The following is a 25,340-nucleotide window of genomic DNA, read 5'->3' as shown; positions in this document are numbered from 1 at the left end:
CACAGCTTCTACGTAGTACTACCAGATAACGATGGAAACGACGAGAGACAAGCGACAACACGCATGCATGCATGCATGCGGGCAGCGGGCTGCTGCACAGGAGATGCCGCCGTTGGTCCAAGCTCTGGCAGCAGGATGCATGCATGGCTGGCCCATCTGCTAGCATAGCATGGTATACGTGCCAACTTGTGGGGGTTCGTGGTCTTTCACGGAAGAGGCAACTGTTTGACTATGCCTCCTTGGTTGCCTCCTTTGATGGCTACTAGTACTATCTTATGGTAGTGCCGGCAATGCAAGAAAGTGAAGCAAGCACCGGGATCTTTTCTACTTCCGATCCACGGACCTGCCTAGGGCTAAAGCCCAACAAGACGACACCGTCCTCTCTCACGAAAAGCACAAACACAACAAGACACGTTATATTTGTATACGAACACATCACATATTGTGCAAGCTAGAGACCTAGAGAGAGAGAGAGAGATGGAATGGTTGAGGAGGACTAGAGAACGAGTTGTACTGTGCCAACCATGGACTTGCATTGCTGCCTTGGCCTCCGTGTTGATGTTGTCGCACCAACCAAACGAAGAAGAGGGAAGAGAAGGCATGGCAAGAGCAAGTTTCGATTTGACCGTGCGATGCTACCACGATCAAGAGCATGCACGTCTGACTGACCACTCCATAAAATTGCTAATCCGTGCCTGTCTTACATATTCCCACACCCTACCATAAATGCTCACATGCTCCCAACATTCAAAAGAAAAACAAATTTCTCAAAAACCTCAGAAAAATCTGGATTTTTCAATCTTCAAACAACATGTTTCTACAATCTCCAAAATTTTCAAACCAAGAAACTCTAAACACACATGCAACTCGCACACAGATTTTCTTTTGTTGTACTAAGTATCACACGATCGGTCACTCGATATATAAGCCAGGAGCGGCTGACATGACTGATTAACCAAAGAGCGGGCAGTCGGAGCGGCGGTAGGCCATGCCGTGCAGATCGAGCTGGCTGGACACCGCGTGGAAGGCGTACATGTCCGCCTCCGAGCCGCCACCGCCCATCTCCACCGCCGCCACGCCGTCCCACCCGCCCATCATCGGGTTGTCCATGAACCCGAACGCCGGGTTGTCCATGAACCCGAACACGGGGTCCTCGCGCATGCTCTGCGTACATGGTACACATGCATCATCGTCAGCTCGGATTCATGCATGATCGTTTGCTATAGAGATGGCTAGGGAGCGAGAGAGCTCACCAGCTCCTGCTGCAGACTCTTGTATACCTTCTGGGAGTGCTTCACCTGCACATGTGGATTTCAAGAGCAAGCATGTATTATTAGTACACGAATGCAACAAGATTGTACGCCAGGAGGGACCGAATGACAAGAGCTAGACTCTACATATAAAAGACATGTTACAGTCTCCAGATGGGGCACATACACACATGTTGCCATGCTCTTTGTGGCCTGTCTAAGGGCATTGTCACTGAGAAACCTCTCAAGTAAAATTATGCATTCAGAGTGAAATTTTCGGGAAAAACTCATGCATGCTGTTCTCCATGCATGATGCAGGTCATGAAGTCCAATTCATAGAGAAGAACTGTCTGGAAAAGTTCTCACCTTCCTCTTGTAGGTTTCAGTCTGCCTGGTGATCACCTGATACTGCAAAATCAAAACGAAAAAAAAAAGAGCAAGATTAATCAAGCTGTCATGTTGTTAAATGAAGCAATACATGCATGTACATGAGACGAAATTAAACAAGAAAACCCAAACTAATTCTTCAAAACTAAATAAATCAACCACTTCTTAAGCCTCTGCTGCCAGAGATGGATAACTCGTATAGATCCACCAAAGAGCTACGTACATAGGAATTTATCGAATCCTGAATCAGTTAATGAGCTCGGGTTTGTACCTTCCTCTGGCGAACCACCTCGAGAGCGGCGTCGACACTTTGCTCAAGCCCGCGCAGCTCCCCGAACTCCAGCGCGTCCAGATCTTCCCCCATCCTTTGCCTGCGCTCCACATACGAACAAACAGCATATATATTCAGGTCGATCTCCACATCAATTCAATCTAGCTAGCTTGCTGGGAAATCCTCTTCCCCATCAAAGAATCAAGAATGCTTCGGAAACGAAAGAAGGAAAGTGGTTGACCTGATCTCGGTGCGCAGGTTCCGGTTGATGTCCTTGAGCCGGCTCAGGGTGCGCTGCATTTCCTGCGATGAAATCAAACCGAAGCAAATCAGCCAAATCGAAGAAAGGAGAGAGTGTTACGGCTATAGAAGAAGATTGATGGAGGCAAGATAGAGAAGCAGCGAGCAACCTCATCCTGCTCGGTCCACAGGCTGGTCCCGGTGGCCTGCTGGTAGCGGTTCAAGATCCCCTTGATGCTGTACGTAGCACGTGAAGAAGAAGAACAAGACGAAGCTGCCTTAGAGAGGTAATCAAGCAAGCAGCTAGCTAGCTAGTGATTTTAACCAAGCAACATGGATCGGATGCATGGAGTGAGTTGGCTGCGTGCGTACTCGGCGCCGTCGCTGCAGAAGTGGTGGTGCTTGCCGGTGGAGGAGAGCACGACGACGGCGACCTGGGCGTCGCAGAGCACGGCGAGCTCCCGGGCCTTCTTCATGATCCCCGACCGCCGCTTGGAGTAGCACACCTGCCTGCCGGTCGCGTCCTGGATCCGCTTTATCTCGAACTTGCCCAGCCGCCCCATCTCGACCGAGCGATCCAGCAACCGCGCAGGCGTCGTCGAGACCGACGGGACGCAACGAGGGGGGAAGAAATGGGGAGGCGCGCGGTGATCGGCCGGCTAGCCTCCTGTTCTTCAGCCGCCTGGGTTTAGTAGACTGTAGAGGTGGGGAATGGAGCACCACCGGCGGTGGTGGTGGACTGGTCTGGTCTGGTGCCGAGCGAGTGCGCTCCGTTTCGGTGTGCGCGTTTCGGGGAGGTGCACGAGCACGGGCACTGCTAGTGGTGCAAGTCCACACGCACGGAAGACAAACATGCGATGCTGGCTGCTGTACAGCACGGGATGCGTCGATCGCAGGCTGGTTTGCTTGCTGGGCAGCTCGCGGTACGCGCCGGTCTACGTGTAAGACTCCTCCGATCAAGTGAGTGGAGGTGGCGAGCGCTTCCGCTCCGGCTCCGACTTGGACTCGACGATGATCGGCGGCCGAGGCGAGTCGAAGAGTGGGACATGGACGGAGTCCCCTGCCGCCGACAAGGCGAGGGTGCGGTCCATCCCATCCCATTGGGCCCCCTCCTCGATCCTGCTCGCCTCCCGCGCCTGTTGTGGGGCTAGCTCGAGGGCGGCTTGGTACGCCGCCTTTTCGTCTTGCTCGCGCGACGGAACCTCAGGCAGCGGGGGAGGAACGTCGTGGTCGACGTGGACGCCCTGGCGGCGCTTCTTCTCGTGCTCTAGAGCGAACCAGCGCTCCTAGTTGGGGGAGTCTGGCACGTAGGCACGCATCCGCCGCTGCTCCGGAGTTAGAGCCTCGCGACGCCGGCGAACCTCCTTGACGTGCGCCCGCGGCGTGCGTGGCACTGCCGAAATCGGGATCCGCTGCGGATCCAGATGCCAGCCGTGAGACGGGTTGACATCCGGATACTGTAGTGGCCGGCGGTACTGCCAGTGCCACCGCTCGGGGTGGACTGGTATGTACAGACGTTGCCGCTCCGGGGGCGAGCCGCGTCTAGGAGGCGGCGGCTGAAGGGCCGGCGAGCCGCGGGAAGAGCTCGCACCGTGGGTCAGCTTTCCCCTCTCCTTGCCAACGAAAAACCCCATGATGGTTTGGGCTTGCTAGGGTTCCTGGTCGCCGGCGAGGGAGCACGATGTGGCCAGATGTGGACTGGCGTTGGAAGTGGATGAGGCCGGCCCCACCACACGCTTCCATTAAAAATAACGGGTTCGCAAACATTCCATAGTGGTGGTTGGCCGGGCGACAAGTGGGACTGCGGCGGACATCAAGGGGGCGCACGGCGTGTCCGCACCGACGCATTTCAGGCGCAATTTTGGGTTTGAAATGGATCCGCGTGGACGCGAGCCGGACGGATATTAGAAATGGGTCGGCGCATTGGGCCGGCGTTTTTGTTGACGCTGACCCAAACGAACGTAGGCGGATGAAATGGGTATTCCCGTTGGAGTTGCTCTCACATGAACGTTTGATTGCAGCTGCACCAAGAAACGTTTCAAGGTTCAAGTATGCATGTGCCCAGGGCCTTGGACAGGATTGCCAGTACGACAGGAATTCAACGGATGAGGGGCAGATCTTTTTTTTTCCTTCGTCCAAACGAGATGATGCACCATGAATCCATGACACGCTGCACGTACGGCGTTGTGAGCGGAACTGGAACGATGGTTGCATTTGTTGAGCTGTAGCTAAATCGATTATTATTACTCCTAGCCAAGTAGTGCATACTACAAGTTTGGGGCCATTAAACTGCTAAATCACACACCGGACACACACCATGTCGAGGGCTCCTTCCATGGATGACCTCAGGTGAGCAGTGCTGCAGAGGCTAGCAGGCTGCGGTGCAGGGGCAGCGAGCAGAGCAGAGCAGACAGGCCGGGGCAGGTGAGCGCGCGAGCGCCCCATGTCATCTCTCCTGTCACCGGCCGGCTCGTCCAAAGCACACACAAGAACCAATCCGTGTAGCCCTCCCTGATCCACCGTATCACCAAAGTCTGAAAGACTGTAGCAGGGCGAGAGCTCGCCAACCTGCTTTCCTCTCTCCAAGGCTCGTCTCATGTGCTTGGGTTGCAAACAAGCGTGCTGCAGTTTTTACTGCTTCTCCGAATACCATTGCATAAATAACACTAGCTAGTGGCAGTGATGTAGTACTAGCAGTAGCATCATGCACCAGGGCACTCCATCAAATTGCTACGTGCTCCCTCTGTTCGGAATTACTTGTCTCGGAAATAAATGTATAAGAACTAAAATACATCTAGATGCACCCATATATGCGACAAGTAATTCAGAACGGAGGGAGTAGTACATTCGCGACATGCAGGAAACAATTTCCGTCAGGAAAATAGGCATGCAAAATAAACGTGCAACGGGCAGGAAGGAGCTAGACGTTGGCACGTACGAAATCGCTGCAAGGCCGTGACAGACATGCGGTGCCATGCATGCATGCATGCGAGCTCCTCCTGCACCGGAGATGGAGATGTCGCCGCGGCAGCTGCATATTTGCCGGCCATCTGGATCTGGTGCAACCACGGGCAGAGAGGGCCCGGTCTTTGTCTTACACACAAAGAGGCAACTGCTCCACATACGCTTTTGGTTGCCACCTTGGATTTCGTTCTATGGCTACCAGCCTACCACAAACAAAAAACAGACGGCTGCATGGACGGAGGTTCCTTTTTTTTTTTTGAGGGAACATGCACGGAGGTTCCGGAGTTATCATCTGTGTACTATTCGTAGCGACAACGCAAATTGCAGAAGCACCCGAGAGGCGCTTCCTCCCTTCCCCCACACAGCAGTTTCGAGCATGTAAAGCAGGTAGTACTTACATCGGTCCTGCACTGCCACAACACCTCAACAGAACAACAGAACAAGACGGCAATGCTTCTTTCTCCGGCACCGGACGAGTCCAGTTCCGTTCAACTGTGCAGAAAGAAACACTTTTGCCTGCGCCCTTTAATAAAGAGAGTACTGCAAAAGGACTAAAACCAAATCAAACACATGCACGGCAGGGTTCTAGCTACAGGCCGGTGCACGCTAGCTGCATGCATGCATGCATATGCTACGCCATGCTAGCTGGTACTGCCGGTGCAGAGTGTCTTGATGCATGGGGAGGAAGAACACAAGACGAGACGTCACCTCCGTGGAGTAGAGCTGGCAGTGCTACCATGGAATTTGCATACAGAAAAATGCTGGACTCATGGAACTCCCGTTGCCATTAACCGCGCTTGTTTGTTTGTGCAACCGTCTTAAAAATGACATAAGTTTTTTTTTCGTTTTAACCCTTGGACATAAAACATCGTCTTCTCGCGCTCACAACAAAAACATAAGTTTGTTTTGATTTTAATCCTGAACATGAAAATTGGTGGTAGCAGAAATTTGACCGGTTGCAGCGCGCCTTCCGTGCTTCACCGCTCGCTCGCTGTTGCATGCTCTCAAAAAGAACCACTGTTTTCTACGACTGCTGCAAGCTGTGATCTGCAAACTTGGGAGAAGCACTGCTCCATGGCGGCGGGAACCAGGGCGAGTGATGATGAGCCGGCTGAAGTCGGGGGCAGTGCGCCTCTTCCCGCGTCATTTCCTTGTGCTGTGCCTGTGGTGGTTGCGGCGGCGGCTGCCATTGGAGCGGCGCGGCTGGGATGGGCTGCGGCGGTGTGGCTCGCGGCGGCGGTGGCTGCCATTGGAGCGGCGCAGCTGGGATGGGCTGCGACTGCGGTTGCGGCGGCGGCGTGGCTCGCGGCGGCGGTGGCTGCCATTGGAGCGGCGCAGCTGGGATGGCCTGCTGCTGCTGCGGCGGCGGTGGTGTGGCTCGTCGCGGCGGCAGCTTCTGTCGAGGTTGCGGCGGTGGGTGGCGTTGGAGCGGCGCGGCTGCGATGGGCTCCGGTCTGGCCTGAGACGGCAGCGACGTCTGGAACTGCATCGGCGTCGGCGTCGGCGTCGGCGTCGGCGTAGGGAAGACGACGGGCGGGACCTGCGCGGCCTGCCCGCCGACGCGCTGGATGAAGGCGATGACGGAGGCGTGACGCGCGGCCGCCGCGGCGCGCTCGTGCGCGCGCTGCTCCTGCTCGCGCTTGAGCCGGGCCACCTCCTGCCGGCGCCAGGCCTCCTCCCGCGCCGCGCGCTCCGCCTCCCTCTTCTCCATGGCCGCCAGGAACCGCTGCTGCATCTCCTCTTGCCTCTCGACGACCTGCTTCATCAGCCCCTCCACGAAAGCCATCATCTTCTTCCTGACGCCGCCGCGCTTGCGCTTGCCGAGGCCGCCCGGGCCGTCGCCGGTCGCCGCCGCCATCTCGCCGTCCTCGGGCCCGTCGTCGTCGTCGGACCCAGACTCGGACATGGACGGGACGCTCAGGCCTTGCAGACAGACGGGAGGTGGCTGGGGGAGCTCCACCGCCGCCGCAGGCGCCGCCCAGGAAACAGGAGCCGGCATGATCGGGAACCTCGGCGGCGGCGGCGGCGGCGGCGGCATTGCGCTCATCGGCCGCGGCGCCGAGAAGGCGGCGTGCGGCTGCGGGGGGCCGCGGCCGCCGAGGACCATCAGCAGCTGCTCCTGGTGCTTCTGCAGCCACGCGCGGGCGGTGGCGGCGTGCAGCGCGTCGAGCGCCTCGGAGAAGCGGTAGGTCCTGCCGTCCTGCCTGCCGGCCCGGCTCTGCTCGGCGCGCTTGTAGGACCTGTGCATGCCCCCGAGCTTCTCCCTGCACTTCTTGGCGCTCCTCCTCTCGTAGCCGAGCTCCGCGAGCTTGCCGGAGACCTCTTCCCAGATCCAGAGGGGAACCTTGCCCCTGACGGCGGCGTCGCGGAAGGCGGCGGCCATCTCCGACCGGATCCTGATGAGCGCCAGCGTCTCCTCCCGCGGCCACTGGTTGCGGACAGGCCACGGCCCGCCGCCGCCGTTGCCGCCGGAGTCGCCGAGCATGTCGTCGGCGGGGAAGCTGCTGGCCTCGGTGATGGGCGGCTTCTCGGCGGCACCAGGTCCGGAGAGGAGGCGACGGCGCTGGCTGGGGACGGGAGGGAGGTGAATAGGGGACGGATGCACGGGAGGGGGTGGTGAAAAAAGATGCGTGCGTGGGGAGGAAGGCAGAGGTAGAGAGAGAGAGAGAGAGAGTAACAGGATGCCCCTGCAAAAGTATCAACCCTACGAGTCTTCCATTTTTGAATTTGAATTTGATCCTGATCTCTCAACGAGCAACGAAAAGTACCGCTCCCTCCGTTGTTCACAGATAATACCTTTGGCGCTAGTCTTACATTTAAATAAACTGTTTTAGATATTTTAATATGGACTACATGCGATTAGTGAACCTTTTGCCCACAAAAGTGTCGCCTAAGATACATCGTCGTGCACTGGCGGAGGACCCCAATGGGCAAGGCATGGCGGCCGCCATACTTTGATTAGATGGAATGAAATTTTTATACCTATGCATCTACTGCTATCGCTCGATATCCTGGCTACCATGCAACGCTGCGAAAGGACGCTACGAGAGCGAGAGGCCGTTCGCTGATAACTGGGCCACGCAGACGTAGCCCACAAACAAATCGATCACAGACCCCCACGAAGCCAGTACACGATGCACGGACCAGCCATAGCGTTGATCCATTGATGCACCAAGCCACCAACCAACTACGCACGCATGAAGCAAGGCTTGTAGGGAGATGAAAATATATCTCCAAGAATTTCAAGGATTCAAGCTTCAATGGGTCAAGAGAGGATCGAATAGAGCTGTTCATGCGTGCACTTAGGACGTGCTTAATATTGGTGTTAGCTCTTTGTCTCTTGATGTAATCCCTGCTTATCTGATTGATCTTGTACAATCGGATACAAATCCGCCTAACACTTAAATAAATTGCCGAGAGGGCGATTCTCAAAACAAAAACTACACTCGCACACAGCAGCAATCCTAGAAAGTACGTGGCGGCTGGCCAGGATGAGGCGGATGACGGGACATGCGGATGGTTGCCACACGTTAATTTTTTTTTTGTCCTCCGCCTCTGCCGTCGTGTAGTGTACACCAACAAACCCGACGCGGCCGACCATAGCATCGCCAATTTTGAGAGGTGGTTGCAGGAGGAGCGGCGCAAGGTCATGCGGCTCGACCTTGCTAGAGTAACCCCAGCCCAAATCCCCTCAAATCATCTCCAAATCTACCCTCAATCCCCAAAAACTAAGGTCTACTATCAGTTTCTCATAACAACTCACACCAATCCGCACAAAAAAAACTTACTTTCCGGTCCAAGATATGAAGAACAAGAACTGGTCATCGATGCCTCGTAAGCCTAACCCAAACCCATCGTAAACAGGTTCCCAATTGCGATAGAAGGCCATGGATACGGTACATAGCATAGTCACGAGGGAACTCCACTGGATCCCGAAGTCACGGCTCCATGGAAGCGTCGACCTCCAAGACGGTGTCGCCTTGGATTCGTTGAAGAGGAGATGAAGAGATAGGGTTTATTTCGGAAGAAGGGGGCTGGAGGGTTGCAGGCCTTGACACGTATATGTGAAATTTCATGGTTCTTTTTTTGTAAATTGCTATTCGGCCCGCGCGAGTGAGAACCAATAGTTGATTATTATTTTTCTGTAACTCAGGGAGTTCTCTGGATAGATATAGATGTGGTTAGCCTGCACGTGTTGGCGTGGCACTCCACGCGTACTGTGTTCGAGCAGATTTGTATAAAATTGTTACCCCCTCCGATCCTAAATATAAGCCTTTTTAGAGATTCCAATACGAATTGCATATGAAGTAAAATGAGTGAATGCACACTTTAATATATTTATATACATTCATATATAGTTCGTATTGAAATCCCTAGAAATGCTTGTATTTAGAAATGGAGGAGCAGCGAGGGCTCAAAAATGCTACACTTACGGGTAGCATTGCACGATTTCCTACTACGGATTCTCTCCCCACCAATCTTTGTGCCCTCTGATTTTTACTGTGGGGTCCTCCTCATTTCAACTTCCAACCAAATATTGACACATGTTCCCTTAACAACAATCCCGTACGAGTTGAGCGTAAGTGTAGCATCGCTGGCGGACGTACACATAACAGAAGAGAAGCACCAACCCCGTCGTCTCCCCTTCTCATCCACCGTACGGAGGAGTATCCCGTGACCACGCAAGACATGCGGTGTGGACGGTGCGGTGCGAGCTCCTGTCCTGCAGACTGTACAGGAGATGGAGATGTCGATCGTTGGCAGCCTTGCACCAGGATCGGCCGCCCTCTGCCGCACACCCCACGCTTTGGACAGGCTTTGTTTTTGCACAAAAGCGGCAACTGCCCCACGTACGCACGCTCTTGCTTGCCCCCTTCCTCCAAAACCTGCCACAAGATCACGCAGATGCATGCATGCCATGGCGTCGTCCTCCATGGAGCATACCAGCATATGTGCACAGTACTCCAACCGACAATGCAAATCGCAGAAGCACCCGAGGCTCGTCTGCCCTTCTCCACGCAGCACCTGCAGCACGAAAAAGCAGTGGTACACCGGTCCTGCGAAGCCAGAACGCCGCCTGGTACGCCCACCTCAGCAAGACAAGACGACAACACTTGTTTCTTTCTCCGGCAACGGACGAGACCACCTACACGGGGCAAATTTGACAATTTTGACCTTGGGACAGAATCAATTCACGGAATAAACTGCCCATGAAACTATTTTACAGCGCTGACCCTTTTGTGTAGCGCCCGCCACGCAGGCGCCACATCCTACGGTGCAACGCCCAGCTCTGGGGCGTTGCACGCCTGTCCACCGTGGCAGCCCTTGGGCCCGCACCCAGTAGTGCAGCGCCTCCGAGCAAGGCGCCACACATGTAATGTGTAGCGCCTAGCTCGGAGGCGCTGCACTGTGACTTATCCAGCGGCTTGGCCCCCCTCCCCCACTCCCCCCACCCCACACACCCCAACCCGAGCTTTGCCCCCTCTCCCACTCTCTTCCCCTCTCAAATCCTTTCTCAAATCTTGCAAATTTGTCCATGGATTTCGAAGTCATACCCTCCCTCAAGGTAATCTTCTCCGATCCCCTTGTTTTGATCCAAGTAATGCTAGTTTGGGGAAACCCTAGTTTTGTTTGGATCTAGAGATTTGCATGGAGATGTGAGATCTTTGTTTGCCAATTTCCTATGATTAGGCTTTGTTAGTATGTTAGGGTTATTCTTATGGGTGTTCTTATGTTGGTGCTAGGGTTATGGTTAGGGTTAGGGTTATGGTTATGGTTAGGGTTATTGTTAGGGTTATGGTTATGGTTAGGGTTAGGGTTGTTGTTTGATATATATATTAGGGTCTGTATTCCGTGTTAATCCTTAAATTAGTACTCATGGAAGCAATGTTACGTCGTGTTGTTTGAATGCTTACAGGGATGGGAAGAACATGTGTGTTTGTTCATCATGGGGACAAAGACGCCTTCTTGAAAGGCAATATTGAACCGGATCCGGATGAGCTTGATATGATGTTTGATAGTAGTCCTAGCTATGCGGAGCTCTTGCAACAAGTGAGGAAAGATTTGAATTGGATGGACCCTAGTGATATCATTGAGTTGGAGGGAAGGCATAATGTAGGTTTTGGAATGCACATCCGTTGGAAGACAATGCGTATCAACTCGGAGCAACGTTGGATTGCATACAAGGAAACGGTGGCCGATTCACTTGACAAGGCTCTTGAGTTATTTGCAACGAAGAAGGTTGATTCAAATTTGCATTTGGACTTGAACCGAAAACCCTCCCCTTTGGTTGCTAGTAGCCCCCCACCCTTGAAGCGAGATGAAATTGTTGAACCTCTTTTGACCCAAGAAGTGAGGCCAACATTGAGCCCGTTTACAAACAACGAAGATGAAGCTTTGCAAGAGGACAATGATGAGTATACGGACGATGACAATGAAGTTGATCTCCATGACAACAATGTGGGTGATCTTGACAAATATCATTTGCAAGAGACAATGGACCATTCCATCCCTTTTTCCCGTGCATATGCATCAGATTCGGATGACGAAGGTCCCGATGAATAAGTTGATGAGGAGGGGTTCACGGTGAAGGAGGCCAAAACTTTCGAGAAGGTATTCGGTCGGGATCACAAGACACCATTGTTCAAGGATGTTAGTCTCGCGGATGAAGCCGTTGTGGATGGTGGCAAATCTATATCTCTTGGGGTTAGGCCAAGCTCTCACCGTGATTTGGGAGACGACAAGAACCGGATTGCTAAAGGGTCTAAGTTTGAAACCTTGTTGGAATTGAAGATGTGGCTCGACAACTACTCGGTTACGCATTATCGTCCACACAAGGTGGTGCACTCGGACATCAATGTGCGCTACACGGTTGCATGTGCATGTGAAGATGAAATATGTCCGTGGATTGTGCGTGCAAGACCATGGAAAGGAGGTCCCGCTTGGCACGTAGTGAGTTGTGTGCCAACTCACATGTGCCGAGGCAAAAGGGTGGATGGCAAGATTGTGTCCCAAGACCACAGACAACTCACGTCCGAGTTCATCGCTTACAGGCTCTCCAACTCAATATCCACACTTCCAACAATGAGCGTCCAACATGTCATTGACCTTGTGAAAGCCATCTTTCATTACAAGGTGAAGTACGACAAGGCATGGAAGGCGAAGCAAGCCGCATATAAGATGTTGTATGGTACTTGGGAGGAAGTATACAACCGAATCCCTAGGTTGTTGTTAGCCATGGCCGCCACAAACCCTAGGTTGTTGTTAGCCATGGCCAAGCCAACCAAGAGGTAGCCAACAAGTGCGAAGGCAACAACGTGGTAGCCAACAAGTGCCAAGGCAACCAAGTGGGAGCCAACCTAGTGATGGCCAACAAGTGCCAAGCCAACCAAGTGGGAGCCAACCAAGTGGTAGCCAACAAGTGCCAAGCCAACCAAGTGGTAGCCAACAAGTGCCAAGCCAACCAAGTGTTAGTCAAAGAGGATCTAGGCAACAAAGAGGTCGACAACTAGGACTTACAAGAGGCCGTGGTGGTGGTAGTCTAGGCCGTGGTGGTGGTAGAGCTCATGGTGGTGGTGTTGGTCATGGTGATGGTCTTGGCCTTGGTGATGGACTTGGCCGTGGTGATGGTCTTGGCCTTGGTGATGGACTTGGCCGTGGTGATGGACAAGGACAAGGTCGTTATAGAGGAATGTTTGGATACCTCGATGGACCATTTCCGTATGTTGCTCACTAACTATAATGTTTCAAATGTTCTTGTTTTTCATATGTTCCTCTTTTTCATATGTTCTTCTTTTACATGTGCTTCCATTTGTTTTTATTGTCTTTACTAACCATTATGTTTCACTCATTGTAAGTATGGGGGCTTCCCAACCCAACAAATCAACAATGAAGGAGGATGGCGAAGATGAGATGGCGGGATGGTGGGAGAAGGCTGCGAAGAAGCTTAGAGAGGAGGATGCAGCCAAGCTAAAGAAGAAGAAGAAAGAGGAGCTTGAGGAGAAGAGGACGGCAAAAGAGAGAGCGTCAAATGCGATGCGCGCTAGGGAGCAAGCATTGGTGAGGAAATGTGAGGAGGCACGGAAGAAGCGTCAAAAGGATTTTGAAGAAGGAACCATGAAGCTTTGGGCAATTACAGCCGAAAAAAAAGAGAGGGAGGACAAGATATTCATGGAGAGGGTGGTTAAGGAGGTCCACCTCATAAGGAAAGGGGAGGAGGAAGAGGAAGAAGAGAGGAAGAAGAAGAAGGGAAAGGGGCCTTGCTCTACGCAATAGAGCTATGTCATCTTCAACTTGCTTGTGGACGATAATCATGTTATCCTCTAAACTATGATCTTCGATTTGGTTGTGAACTACTATGTGTCATGAACTACTATCTCTCCTCCTCGATTTGGTTGTGAACTACTATGTGTCATGAACTACTATCCGTCCTTCTCGATTTGGTTGTGATCTACTATGTGTTGTGAAGTAATATGTATTATGAACTAGTATGTGTCGTGAAGTACTTTGTGCATATGTTGTCTTCACAGTTCTTTGCTTGCTATGTGTCGTGAACTACTATCTCTCCTCATCAGAATATGTGTGCATGTGCCAAAAAAATTTCTAAGTACAAGTGCAACGCCTAGCTCTGAGGCGTTGCACTGTACAGTGTGGCGCCTCGAAGCTAGGCGCTGCAGCGGCTGTAGGTTGCCAACACTTTGTTTGCTCTCTGCTTAGCTCAGCCCAGGAGTGCAACGTCTCAATGCTAGGCGTCACACTGTATAGTGCAGCGCCTAGCGTTGAGGCATTGCACCCTTGGGCTGAGCTAAACAGAGAGCAAACAAAGTGTTTGCAACCTACAGCCGCTGCAGCGCCTAGCTTGGAGGCGCCATACTGTACAGTCCAACGCCTAGCTTCCAGGCGTTGCACTGTACAGTGTGGCACCTCCAAGCTAGGCGCTGCAGCGGCTGTAGCTTGCAAACAAAGTACTTTCTCTCTGCTTAATTAGCTCAGCCTAGGCGTGCAACGCCTCAGGGCTAGACGTCACACTGTATATGTTGGGTTTCGTAGTAATTTCAAAAAATTTCCTACGCACACGCAAGATCATGTGATGCATAGCAACGAGGGGAGAGTGTTGTCTACGTACCCAACGCAGACCGACTGCGGAAGCGATGACACGACGTAGAGGAAGTAGTCGTGCGTCTTCTCGATCCAACCGATCAAGCACCGAAACTACGGCACCTCCGAGTTCGAGCACACGTTCAGCTCGATGACGATCCCCGGACTCCGATCCAGCAAAGTGTCGGGGAAGAGTTCCGTCAGCACGACGGCGTGGTGACGATCTTGATGAACTACAGCAGCAGGGCTTCGCCTAAACTCCGCTACAGTATTATCGAGGAATATGGTGGCTGGGGGCGCCGCACACGGCTAAGGAATAGATCACGTGGATCAACTTCTTGTGTCTTTGGTGCTAGCCCTGCCCCTCTATTTATATGTTGAGCCCCGGGGCTCGAAACTTGGAGCAAAAGCCTCCTCAAAGTCGGTTTTTCCCGAAAGGCAAGAGTCGCACTCGGACTCCAGGACCAAACGCCACAATCCTTGGCGTCTGGCCCAGACGCCATGGGCCTCGGCGTCTGGCCCAGGGCCAGACGCCAGGGTCTCCGGCGTTTGGCCCCCTGGCCTCCGCAAGACTCCTTTTTGCATCAACCTAAAGCCTCATGGGCTTGACCCCTTGGCCTAACCATATCATCCAATATATGAATCTTTACGTCTCGACCATTTCGAGACTCCTCGTCATGTCCCCGATCTCATCCGGGACTCCGAACTCCTTCGGTACATCAAAACATGTAAACTCATAATATAACTGTCATCGTAACCTTAAGCGTGCGGACCCTACGGGTTCGAGAACAATGCAGACATGACCGAGACACGTCTCCGGTCAATAACCAATAGCGGGACCTGGATGCCCATATTGGCTCCTACATATTCTACGAAGATCTTTATCGGTCAGACCGCATAACAACATACGTTGTTCCCTTTATCATCGGTATGTTACTTGCCCGAGATTCGATCGTCAGTATCCAATACCTAGTTCAATCTCGTTACCGGCAAGTCTCTTTACTCGTTCCGTAATACATCATCTCACAACTAACATATTAGTTGTAATGCTTGCAAGGCTTATGTGATGTGTATTACCGAGAGGGCCCAGAGATACCTCTCCGACAATCGGAGTGACAAATCCTAATCTCGAAATACGCCAACCCAACATCGACCATTGGAGACACCTGTAGTACTCCTTTATAATCACCCAGTTACGTTGTGACGTTTGGTAGTACCCAAAGTGTTCCTCCGGTAAACGGGAGTTGCATAATCTCATAGTCATAGGAACATGTATAAGTCATGAAGAAAGCAATAGCAACATACTAAACGATCGGGTGCTAAGCTAATGAAATAGGTCATGTCAATCAGATCATTCTGCTAATGATGTGACCTCGTTAATCAAATAACAACTCATTGTTCATGGTTAGGAAACATAACCATCTTTGATTAACGAGCTAGTCAAGTAGAGGCATACTAGTGACACTTTGTTTGTCTATGTATTCACACATGTATTATGTTTCCGGTAAATACAATTCTAGCATGAATAATAAACATTTATCATGATTATAAGGAAATAAATAATAACTTTATTATTGCCTCTAGGGCATATTTCCTTCAGTCTCCCACTTGCACTAGAGTCAATAATCTAGATTACACTGTAATGATTCTAACACCCATGGAGCCTTGGTGCTGATCATGTTTTGCTCATGGAAGAGGCTTAGTCAACGGGTCTGCAACATTCAGATCCGTATGTATCTTGCAAATCTCTATGTCTCCCACCTGGACTAGATCCCGGATGGAGTTGAAGCGTCTCTTGATGTGTTTGGTCCTTTTGTGAAATCTGGATTCCTTTGCCAAGGCAATTGCACCAGTATTGTCACAAAAGATTTTCATTGGACCCGATGCGCTAGGTATGACACCTAGATCGGATATGAACTCCTTCATCCAGACTCCTTCATTTGCTGCTTTCGAAGCAGCTATGTATTCCGCTTCACATGTAGATCCCGCTACGACGCTTTGTTTAGAACTGCACCAACTGACAGCTCCACCGTTTAATGTAAACACGTATCCGGTTTGCGATTTAGAATCAGTGTCAAAGCTTGCATCAACGTAACCTTTTACGATGAGCTCTTTGTCACCTCCATATATGAGAAACATATCCTTAGTCCTTTTCAGGTATTTCAGGATGTTCTTGACCGCTGTCCAGTGATCCACTCCTGGATTACTTTGGTACCTCCCTGCTAAACTTATAGCAAGGCATACATCAGGTCTGGTACACAGCATTGCATACATGATAGATCCTATGGCTGATGCATAGGGAACATCTTTCATATTCTCTCTATCTTCTGCAGTGGTCGGGCATTGAGTCTTACTCAATTTCACACCTTGTAACACAGGCAAGAACCCTTTCTTCGCTTGATCCATTTTGAACTTCTTCAAAATTTTGTCAAGGTATGTGCTTTGTGAAAGTCCAATTAAGCGTTTTGATCTATCTCTATAGATCTTAATGCCTAATATGTAAGCAACTTCACCGAGGTCTTTCATTGAAAAACTTTTATTCAACTATCCCTTTATGCTATCCAGAAATTCTATATCATTTCCAATCAGTAATATGTCATCCACATATAATATCAGAAATGCTACAGAGCTCCCACTCACTTTCTTGTAAATACAGGCTTCTCCGAAAGTCTGTATAAAACCAAATGCTTTGATCACACTATCAAAACGTTTATTCCAACTCCGAGAGGCTTGCACCAGTCCATAAATGGATCGCTGGAGCTTGCACACTTTGTTAGCTCCCTTTGGATCGACAAAACCTTCCGGTTGCATCATATACAACTCTTCTTCCAGAAATCCATTCAGGAATGCAGTTTTGACATCCATCTGCCAAATTTCATAATCATAAAATGCGACAATCGCTAACATGATTCGGACGGACTTAAGCATCGCTACGGGTGAGAAGGTCTCATCGTAGTCAATCCCTTGAACTTGCCGAAAACCTTTTGCGACAAGTCGAGCTTTGTAGACAGTAACATTGCCATCAGCGTCAGTCTTCTTCTTAAAGATCCATTTATTCTCAATTGCTTGCCGATCATCGGGCAAGTCAACCAAAGTCCATACTTTGTTCTCATACATGGATCCCATCTCAGATTTCATGGCTTCAAGCCACTTCGCGGAATCTGGGCTCACCATCGCTTCTTCATAGTTCGTAGGTTCATCATGATCTAGTAGCATGACTTCCAGAACAGGATTACCGTACCACTCTGGCGCGGATCTTACTCTGGTTGATCTACGAAGTTCAGTAGTATCTTGATCTGAAGTTTCATGATCATTATCATTGGCTTCCTCACTAACTGGTGTAGGTGTCACTAAAACAGTTTTCTGTGATGAACTACTTCCCAGTAAGGGAGCAGGTACAGTTACCTCGTCAAGTTCCACTTTCCTCCCACTCACTTCTTTCGAGAGAAACTCCTTCTCTAGAAATGATCCATTCTTAGTAACGAATGTCTTGCCTTCGGATCTGTGATAGAAGGTGTACCCAACAATTTCCTTTGGGTATCCTATGAAGACACATTTCTCCGATTTGGGTTCGAGCTTATCAGGTTGAAGCTTTTTCACATAAGCATCGCAGCCCCAAACTTTAAGAAACGACAACTTTGGTTTCTTGCCAAACCACAGTTCATAAGGCGTCGTCTCAATGGATTTTGATGGTGCCCTATTTAACGTGAATGCGGCCGTCTCTAAAGCATAACCCCAAAATGATAGCGGTAAATCTGTAAGAGACATCATAGATCGCACCATATCTAGTAAAGTACGATTACGACGTTCGGACACACCATTGCGCTGTGGTGTTCCGGGTGGCGTGAGTTGTGAAACTATTCCACAGTTTTTCAAATGTACACTAAACTCGTAACTCAAATATTCTCCTCCACGATCAGATCGTAGAAACTTTATTTTCTTGTTACGATGATTTTCAACTTCACTCTGAAATTCTTTGAACTTTTCAAATGTTTCAGACTTATGCTTCATTAAGTAGATATATCCATATCTGCTCAAATCATCTGTGAAGGTGAGAAAATAACGATATCCGCCTCGAGCCTCAATATTCATCAGACCACATACATCGGTATGTATGATTTCCAACAAATCTGTTGCTCTCTCCATAGTACCGGAGAACGGTGTTTTAGTCATCTTGCCCATGAGGCACGGTTCGCAAGTACCAAGTGATTCATAATCAAGTGGTTCCAAAAGTCCATCAGTATGGAGTTTCTTCATGCGCTTTATACCGATATGACCTAAACGACAGTGCCACAAATAAGTTGCACTTTCATTATCAACTCTGCATCTTTTGGTTTCAACATTATGAATATGTGTATTACTACTATCGAGATTTAATAAGAATAGACCACTCTTCAAGGGTGCATGACCATAAAAGATATTACTCATATAAATAGAACAACCATTATTCTCTGATTTAAATGAATAACCGTCTCGCATTAAACAAGATCCAGATATAATGTTCATGCTCAACGCTGGCACCAAATAACAATTACTTAGGTCTAATATTAATCCCGAAGGTAGATGTAGAGGTAGCGTGCCGACTGCGATCACATCGACTTTGGAACCGTTTCCCACGCGCATCGTCACCTCATCCTTAGCCAATCTTCGCTTAATCCGTAGCCCCTGTTTCGAGTTGCAAATATTAGCAACAGAACCAGTATCAAATACCCAGGTGCTACTGCGAGCATTAGTAAGGTACACATCAATAACATGTATATCACATATACCTTTGTTCAACTTGCCATCCTTCTTATCCGCCAAATACTTGGGGCAGTTCCGCTTCCAGTGACCAGTCTGCTTGCAGTAGAAGCACTCAGTTTCAGGCTTAGGTCCAGACTTGGGTTTCTTCTCTTGAGCAGCAACTGGCTTGCTGTTCTTCTTGAAGTTCCCTTTCTTCTTTCCTTTGCCCTTTTTCTTGAAACTAGTGGTTTTGTTAACCATCAACACTTGATGCTCCTTTTTGATTTCTACCTCCGCAGCTTTCAGCATTGCGAAGAGCTCGGGAATAGTCTTGTTCATCCCTTGCATATTATAGTTCATCACGAAGCTCTTGTAACTTGGTGGCAGTGATTGGAGAATTCTGTCAATGACGCAATCATCCGGAAGATTAACTCCCAATTGAATCAAGTGATTATTATACCCAGACATTTTGAGTATATGCTCACTGACAGAACTGTTCTCCTCCATCTTGCAGCTGTAGAACTTATTGGAGACTTCATATCTCTCAATTCGGGCATTTGCTTGAAATATTAACTTCAACTCCTGGAACATCTCATATCCTCCATGACGTTCAAAACGTCGTTGAAGTCCCGATTCTAAGCCGTAAAGCATGGCACACTGAACTATCGAGTAGTCATCAGCTTTGCTCTGCCAGACGTTCACAACATCTGGTGTTGCTCCAGCAGCAGGCCTGGCACCCAGCGGTGCTTCCAGGACGTAATTCTTCTGTGCAGCAATGAGGATAATCCTCAAGTTACGGACCCAGTCTGTGTAATTGCTACCATCATCTTTCAACTTTGCTTTCTCAAGGAACGCATTAAAATTCAACGGAACAACAGCACAAGCCATCTATCTACAATCAACATAAACAAGCAAGATACTATCAGGGACTAAGTTCATGATAAATTTTAAGTTCGATTAATCATATTACTAAAGAACTCCCACTTAGATAGACATCCCTCTAATCCTCTAAGTGACCACGTGATCCAAATCAACTAAACCATGTCCGATCATCACGTGAGATGGAGTAGTTTCATCGGTGAACATCATTATGTTGATCATATCTACTATATGATTCACGCTCGACCTTCCGGTCTCCGTGTTCCGAGGCCATATCTGCATATGCTAGGCTCGTCAAGTTTAACCTGAGTATTCTGCGTGCGCAACTGTTTTGCACCCGTTGTATTTGAACGTAGAGCCTATCACACCCGATCATCACGTGGTGTCTCAGCACGAAGAACTTTCGCAACGGTGCATACTCAGGGAGAACACTTCTTGATAATTTAGTGAGAGATCATCTTATAATGCTACCGTCAATCAAAGCAAGATAAGATGCATAAAAAGATAAACATCACATGCAATCAATATAAGTGATATGATATGGCCATCATCATCTTGTGCTTGTGATCTCCATCTCCGAAGCACCGTCATGATCACCATCGTCACCGGCGCGACACCTTGATCTCCATCGTAGCATCGTTGTCGTCTCGCCAATCTTATGCTTCCACGACTATCACTACCGTTTAGTAATAAAGTAAAGCATTACATCGCGATTGCATTGCATACAATAAAGCGACAACCATATGGCTCCTGCCAGTTGCCGATAACTTGGTTACAAAACATGATCATCTCATACAATAAAATTCAGCATCATGCCTTGACCATATCACATCACAACATGCCCTGCAAAAACAAGTTAGACGTCCTCTACTTTGTTGTTGCATGTTTTACGTGGCTGCTACGGGCTTAAGTAAGAACCAATCTCACCTACGCATCAAAACCACAACGATAGTTTGTCAAATAGACTCCGTCTTAACCTTCGCAAGGACCGGGCGTAGCCATACTTGGTTCAACTAAAGTTGGAGAGGCAGTCGCCCGCAAGCCATCTCTGTGCAAAGCATGTCGAGGGAACCGGTCTCGCGTAAGCGTACGCGTAAGGTTGGTCCGGGTCGTCTCGTCCAACAATACCGCCGAACCAAAGTATGACATGCTGGTAGGCAGTATGACTTGTATCGTCCACAACTCACTTGTGTTCTACTCGTGCATATAACATCAACATAAATAACCTGGCTCGGATGCCACTGTTGGGTTTCGTAGTAATTTCAAAAAAATTCCTACGCACACGCAAGATCATGTGATGCATAGCAACGAGGGGAGAGTGTTGTCTACGTACCCAACGCAGACCGGCTGCGGAAGCGATGACACGACGTAGAGGAAGTAGTCGTGCGTCTTCTCGATCCAACCGATCAAGCACCGAAACTACGGCACCTCCGAGTTCGAGCACACGTTCAGCTCGATGACGATCCCCGGACTCCGATCCAGCAAAGTGTCGGGGAAGAGTTCCGTCAGCACGACGGCGTGGTGACGATCTTGATGAACTACAGCAGCAGGGCTTCGCCTAAACTCCGCTACAGTATTATCGAGGAATATGGTGGCTGGGGGCGCCGCACACGGCTAAGGAATAGATCACGTGGATCAACTTCTTGTGTCTTTGGTGCTAGCCCTGCCCCTCTATTTATATGTTGAGCCCCGGGGTCAAAACTTGGAGCAAAAGCCTCCTCAAAGTCGGTTTTTCCCGAAAGGCAAGAGTCCCACTCGGACTCCAGGACCAAACGCCACAATCCTTGGCGTCTGGCCCAGACGCCATGGGCCTCGGCGTCTGGCCCAGGGCCAGACGCCAGGGTCTCCGGCGTTTGGCCCCCTGGCCTCCGCAAGACTCCTTTTTGCATCGACCTAAAGCCTCATGGGCTTGACCCCTTGGCCTAACCATATCATCCAATATATGAATCTTTACGTCTCGACCATTTCGAGACTCCTCGTCATGTCCCCGATCTCATCCGGGACTCCGAACTCCTTCGGTACATCAAAACATGTAAACTCATAATATAACTGTCATCGTAACCTTAAGCGTGCGGACCCTACGGGTTCGAGAACAATGTAGACATGACCGAGACACGTCTCCGGTCAATAACCAATAGCGGGACCTGGATGCCCATATTGGCTCCTACATATTCTACGAAGATCTTTATTGGTCAGACCGCATAACAACATACGTTGTTCCCTTTGTCATCGGTATGTTACTTGCCCGAGATTCGATCGTCGGTATCCAATACCTAGTTCAATCTCGTTACCGGCAAGTCTCTTTACTCGTTCCGTAATACATCATCTCACAACTAACATATTAGTTGTAATGCTTGCAAGGCTTATGTGATGTGTATTACCGAGAGGGCCCAGAGATACCTCTCCGACAATCGGAGTGACAAATCCTAATCTCGAAATACGCCAACCCAATATCGACCATTGGAGACACCTGTAGTACTCCTTTATAATCACCCATTTACGTTGTGACGTTTGGTAGTACCCAAAGTGTTCCTCCGGTAAACGGGAGTTGCATAATCTCATAGTCGTAGGAACATGTATAAGTCATGAAGAAAGCAATAGCAACATACTAAACGATCAGGTGCTAAGCTAATGGAATGGGTCATGTCAATCAGATCATTCTACTAATGATGTGACCTCGTTAATCAAATAACAACTCATTGTTCATGGTTAGGAAACATAACCATCTTTGATTAACGAGCTAGTCAAGTAGAGGCATACTAGTGACACTCTGTTTGTCTATGTATTCACACATGTATTATGTTTCCGGAAAATACAATTCTAGCATGAATAATAAACATTTATCATGATTATAAGGAAATAAATAATAACTTTATTATTGCCTCTAGGGCATATTTCCTTCATATCATCCATATAAGCTTCCACATTCCGACTGATTTGGGTGAGTAGACACTTCTGAATCATTCGCATAAAAGTGGCTCCGGCATTCTTGAGGCCGAATGGCATGGTGATATAGCAGAAGCACCCGAATGGAGTGATGAAAGCTGTTTTTACCTCATCGGGCCCGTACAGACGGATCTGGTGGTACCCGGAGTAAGCATCTAAAAAAGACAACCTCTCGCATCCCGCGGTCGAGTCAACAATTTGATCTATGCGAGGGAGAGGAAAGTGATCTTTCGGGCAGGCCCGGTTGATGTGCTTGAAATCAATGCACATTCGGAGCGACTTGTCCTTCTTAGGAACCATGACGACATTAGCGAGCCACTCGGAGTGGTATATCTCTCGGATAAATCCTGCCGCCAACAGTCGAGCCACTTCTTCACCGATGGCCTTTCTCTTCTGGACGGCGGACCGCCGAAGATGCTCTTTGACTGGTTTTGCAGACGAGTCGACTCTTAGGCGATGCTCAGCCAGTCCCCTGGGAACACCTGGCATGTCAGCGGGCTTCCATGCAAAAATGTCCCAGTTCTCACGGAGGAACTGGATGAGCGCTTCTTCCTATTTTGGGTCGAGTGTTATGGAGATGCGGGTCGTGTTGGGTTTCGTAGTAATTTCAAAAATTTTCCTACGCGCACACAGGATCATGTGATGCATAGCAACGAGAGGAGAGTGTTGTCTACGTACCCAGCGCAGACCGACTGCGGAAGCAATGACACGACGTAGAGGAAGTAGTCGTACGTCTTCACGATCCAACCGATCAAGCACCGAAACTACGGCACCTCCGAGTTCGAGCACACGTTCAGCTCGATGACGATCCCCGGACTCCGATCCAGCAAAGTGTCGGGGAAGAGTTTCGTCAGCACGACGGCGTGGTGACGATCTTGATGAACTACAGCAGCAGGGCTTCGCCTAAACTCCGCTACAGTATTATCGAGGAATATGGTGGCAGGGGGCACCGCACACGGCTAAGGAATCGATCACGTGGATCAACTTGTGTCAACTTGTGTGTTTAGAGGTGCCCCTGCCTCCGTATATAAAGGAGCCAAGGGGGGAGGAGGCGCCGGCCAGGAGGAGGTGGCGCAGGAGGAGTCCTACTCCTACCGGGAGTAGGACTCCCGCCCAATCCTATTCCAACTAGGATTCCCAAGGGGGAAAGAGGGAGAGGGGTGGCCGGCCACCTCTCCTAGTCCTACTAGGACTAGGGGAAGGGGGGAGGCGCACAGCCCCCTTGGGCTGCCCCTTTCTCCTTTCCACTAAGGCCCATGATGGCCCATATGGCTCCCGGGGGGTTCCGGTAACCTCCCGGTAACCCGGTAAAATCCCGATTTCACCCGGAACACTTCCGATGTCCAAACATAGACTTCCAATATATCAATCTTTATGTCTCGACCATTTCGAGACTCCTCGTCATGTCCGTGATCACATCCGGGACTCCGAACAACCTTCGGTACATCAAAATGCATAAACTCATAATATAACTGTCATCGTAACCTTAAGCGTGCGGACCCTACGGGTTCGAGAACAATGTAGACATGACCGAGACACGTCTACGGTCAATAACCAATAGCGGGACCTGGATGCCCATATTGGCTCCTACATATTCTACGAAGATCTTTATCGGTCAGACCGCATAACAACATACGTTGTTCCCTTTGTCATCGGTATGTTACTTGCCCGAGATTCGATCGTCGGTATCCAATACCTAGTTCAATCTCGTTACCGGCAAGTCTCTTTACTCGTTCCGTAATACATCATCTCACAACTAACATATTAGTTGTAATGCTTGCAAGGCTTATGTGATGTGTATTACCGAGAGGGCCCAGAGATACCTCTCCGACAATCGGAGTGACAAATCCTAATCGCGAAATACGCCAACCCAACATCGACCATTGGAGACACCTGTAGTACTCCTTTATAATCACCCAGTTACGTTGTGACGTTTGGTAGTACCCAAAGTGTTCCTCCGGTAAACGGGAGTTGCATAATCTCATAGTCATAGGAACATGTATAAGTCATGAAGAAAGCAATAGCAACATACTAAACGATCGGGTGCTAAGCTAATGGAATGGGTCATGTCAATCAGATCATTCTACTAATGATGTGACCTCGTTAATCAAATAACAACTCATTGTTCATGGTTAGGAAACATAACCATCTTTGATTAACGAGCTAGTCAAGTAGAGGCATACTAGTGACACTTTGTTTGTCTATGTATTCACACATGTATTATATTTCCGGTAAATACAATTCTAGCATGAATAATAAACATTTATCATGATTATAAGGAAATAAATAATAACTTTATTGTTGCCTCTAGGGCATATTTCCTTCAGTATAGTGCAGCGCCTAGTGCTAAGGCGTTGCACCCTTGGGCTGAGCTAAATAGAGAGCAAACAAAGTGTTTGCAACCTACAGCCGCTGCAGCGCCTAGCTTCGAGGCGTCACACTGTACAGTGCAACGCCTAGCTCCCGGGCGTTGCACTGTACAGTGTGGCGCCTCCAAGCTAGGCACTGCAGCGGCTGTAGCTTGCAAACAAAGTACTTGCTCTCTGCTTAGCTTAGCCCAGGCGTGCAATGCCTAAGGGCTAGGC

General features: G+C 49.7%; 2 protein-coding genes across 2 annotated transcripts in view; both read right to left on the bottom strand.

Moving 5' to 3' along the window:
• Positions 1 to 951: 951 nt before the first annotated feature.
• LOC119314614 (MADS-box transcription factor 16-like) lies at positions 952 to 2,783 on the bottom strand. The gene is made up of 7 exons (XM_037589333.1): positions 2,482 to 2,783; positions 2,319 to 2,385; positions 2,150 to 2,211; positions 1,909 to 2,008; positions 1,617 to 1,658; positions 1,254 to 1,298; positions 952 to 1,164 (listed from the first exon to the last, which is right to left on the bottom strand). The coding sequence occupies exons 1-7, from the start codon at positions 2,709 to 2,711 to the stop codon at positions 952 to 954; spliced, it is 759 nt and encodes a 252-aa protein (XP_037445230.1). The 5' UTR covers positions 2,712 to 2,783.
• A 3,353-nt stretch (positions 2,784 to 6,136) lies between these two features.
• LOC119315728 (trihelix transcription factor GTL1-like) overlaps positions 6,137 to 25,340 on the bottom strand; it is a 21,448-nt gene continuing 2,244 nt past the window's right edge. The window contains exons 8-9 of the mRNA XM_037590235.1: positions 6,602 to 7,679; positions 6,137 to 6,529 (exon numbers count right to left, since the gene is read on the bottom strand). Of these exons, the coding sequence (XP_037446132.1) occupies positions 6,137 to 6,529; positions 6,602 to 7,679 (1,471 nt within the window). The remainder of the gene's footprint in view (positions 6,530 to 6,601; positions 7,680 to 25,340) is intronic.

The sequence above is a fragment of the Triticum dicoccoides genome, chromosome 6A (assembly GCF_002162155.2).
Source record: "Triticum dicoccoides isolate Atlit2015 ecotype Zavitan chromosome 6A, WEW_v2.0, whole genome shotgun sequence".
Lineage (NCBI taxonomy): Eukaryota > Viridiplantae > Streptophyta > Magnoliopsida > Poales > Poaceae > Triticum > Triticum dicoccoides.
This window is presented reverse-complemented; position numbering and strand designations above follow the sequence as displayed.

Bases quoted from the DNA above. Each gene is read 5' to 3' on its own strand.
- LOC119314614 (XM_037589333.1), bottom strand. From the start codon at position 2,711: ATGGGGCGGCTGGGCAAGTTCGAGATAAAGCGGATCCAGGACGCGACC. The intron at 2,009-2,149 runs GTCAACCACTTT...TGTGGAGCGCAG, and splicing joins AACCTGCGCACCGAGATCAG to GCAAAGGATGGGGGAAGATC. The intron at 1,299-1,616 runs GTGAGAACTTTT...CCACATGTGCAG, and splicing joins CTGAAACCTACAAGAGGAAG to GTGAAGCACTCCCAGAAGGT.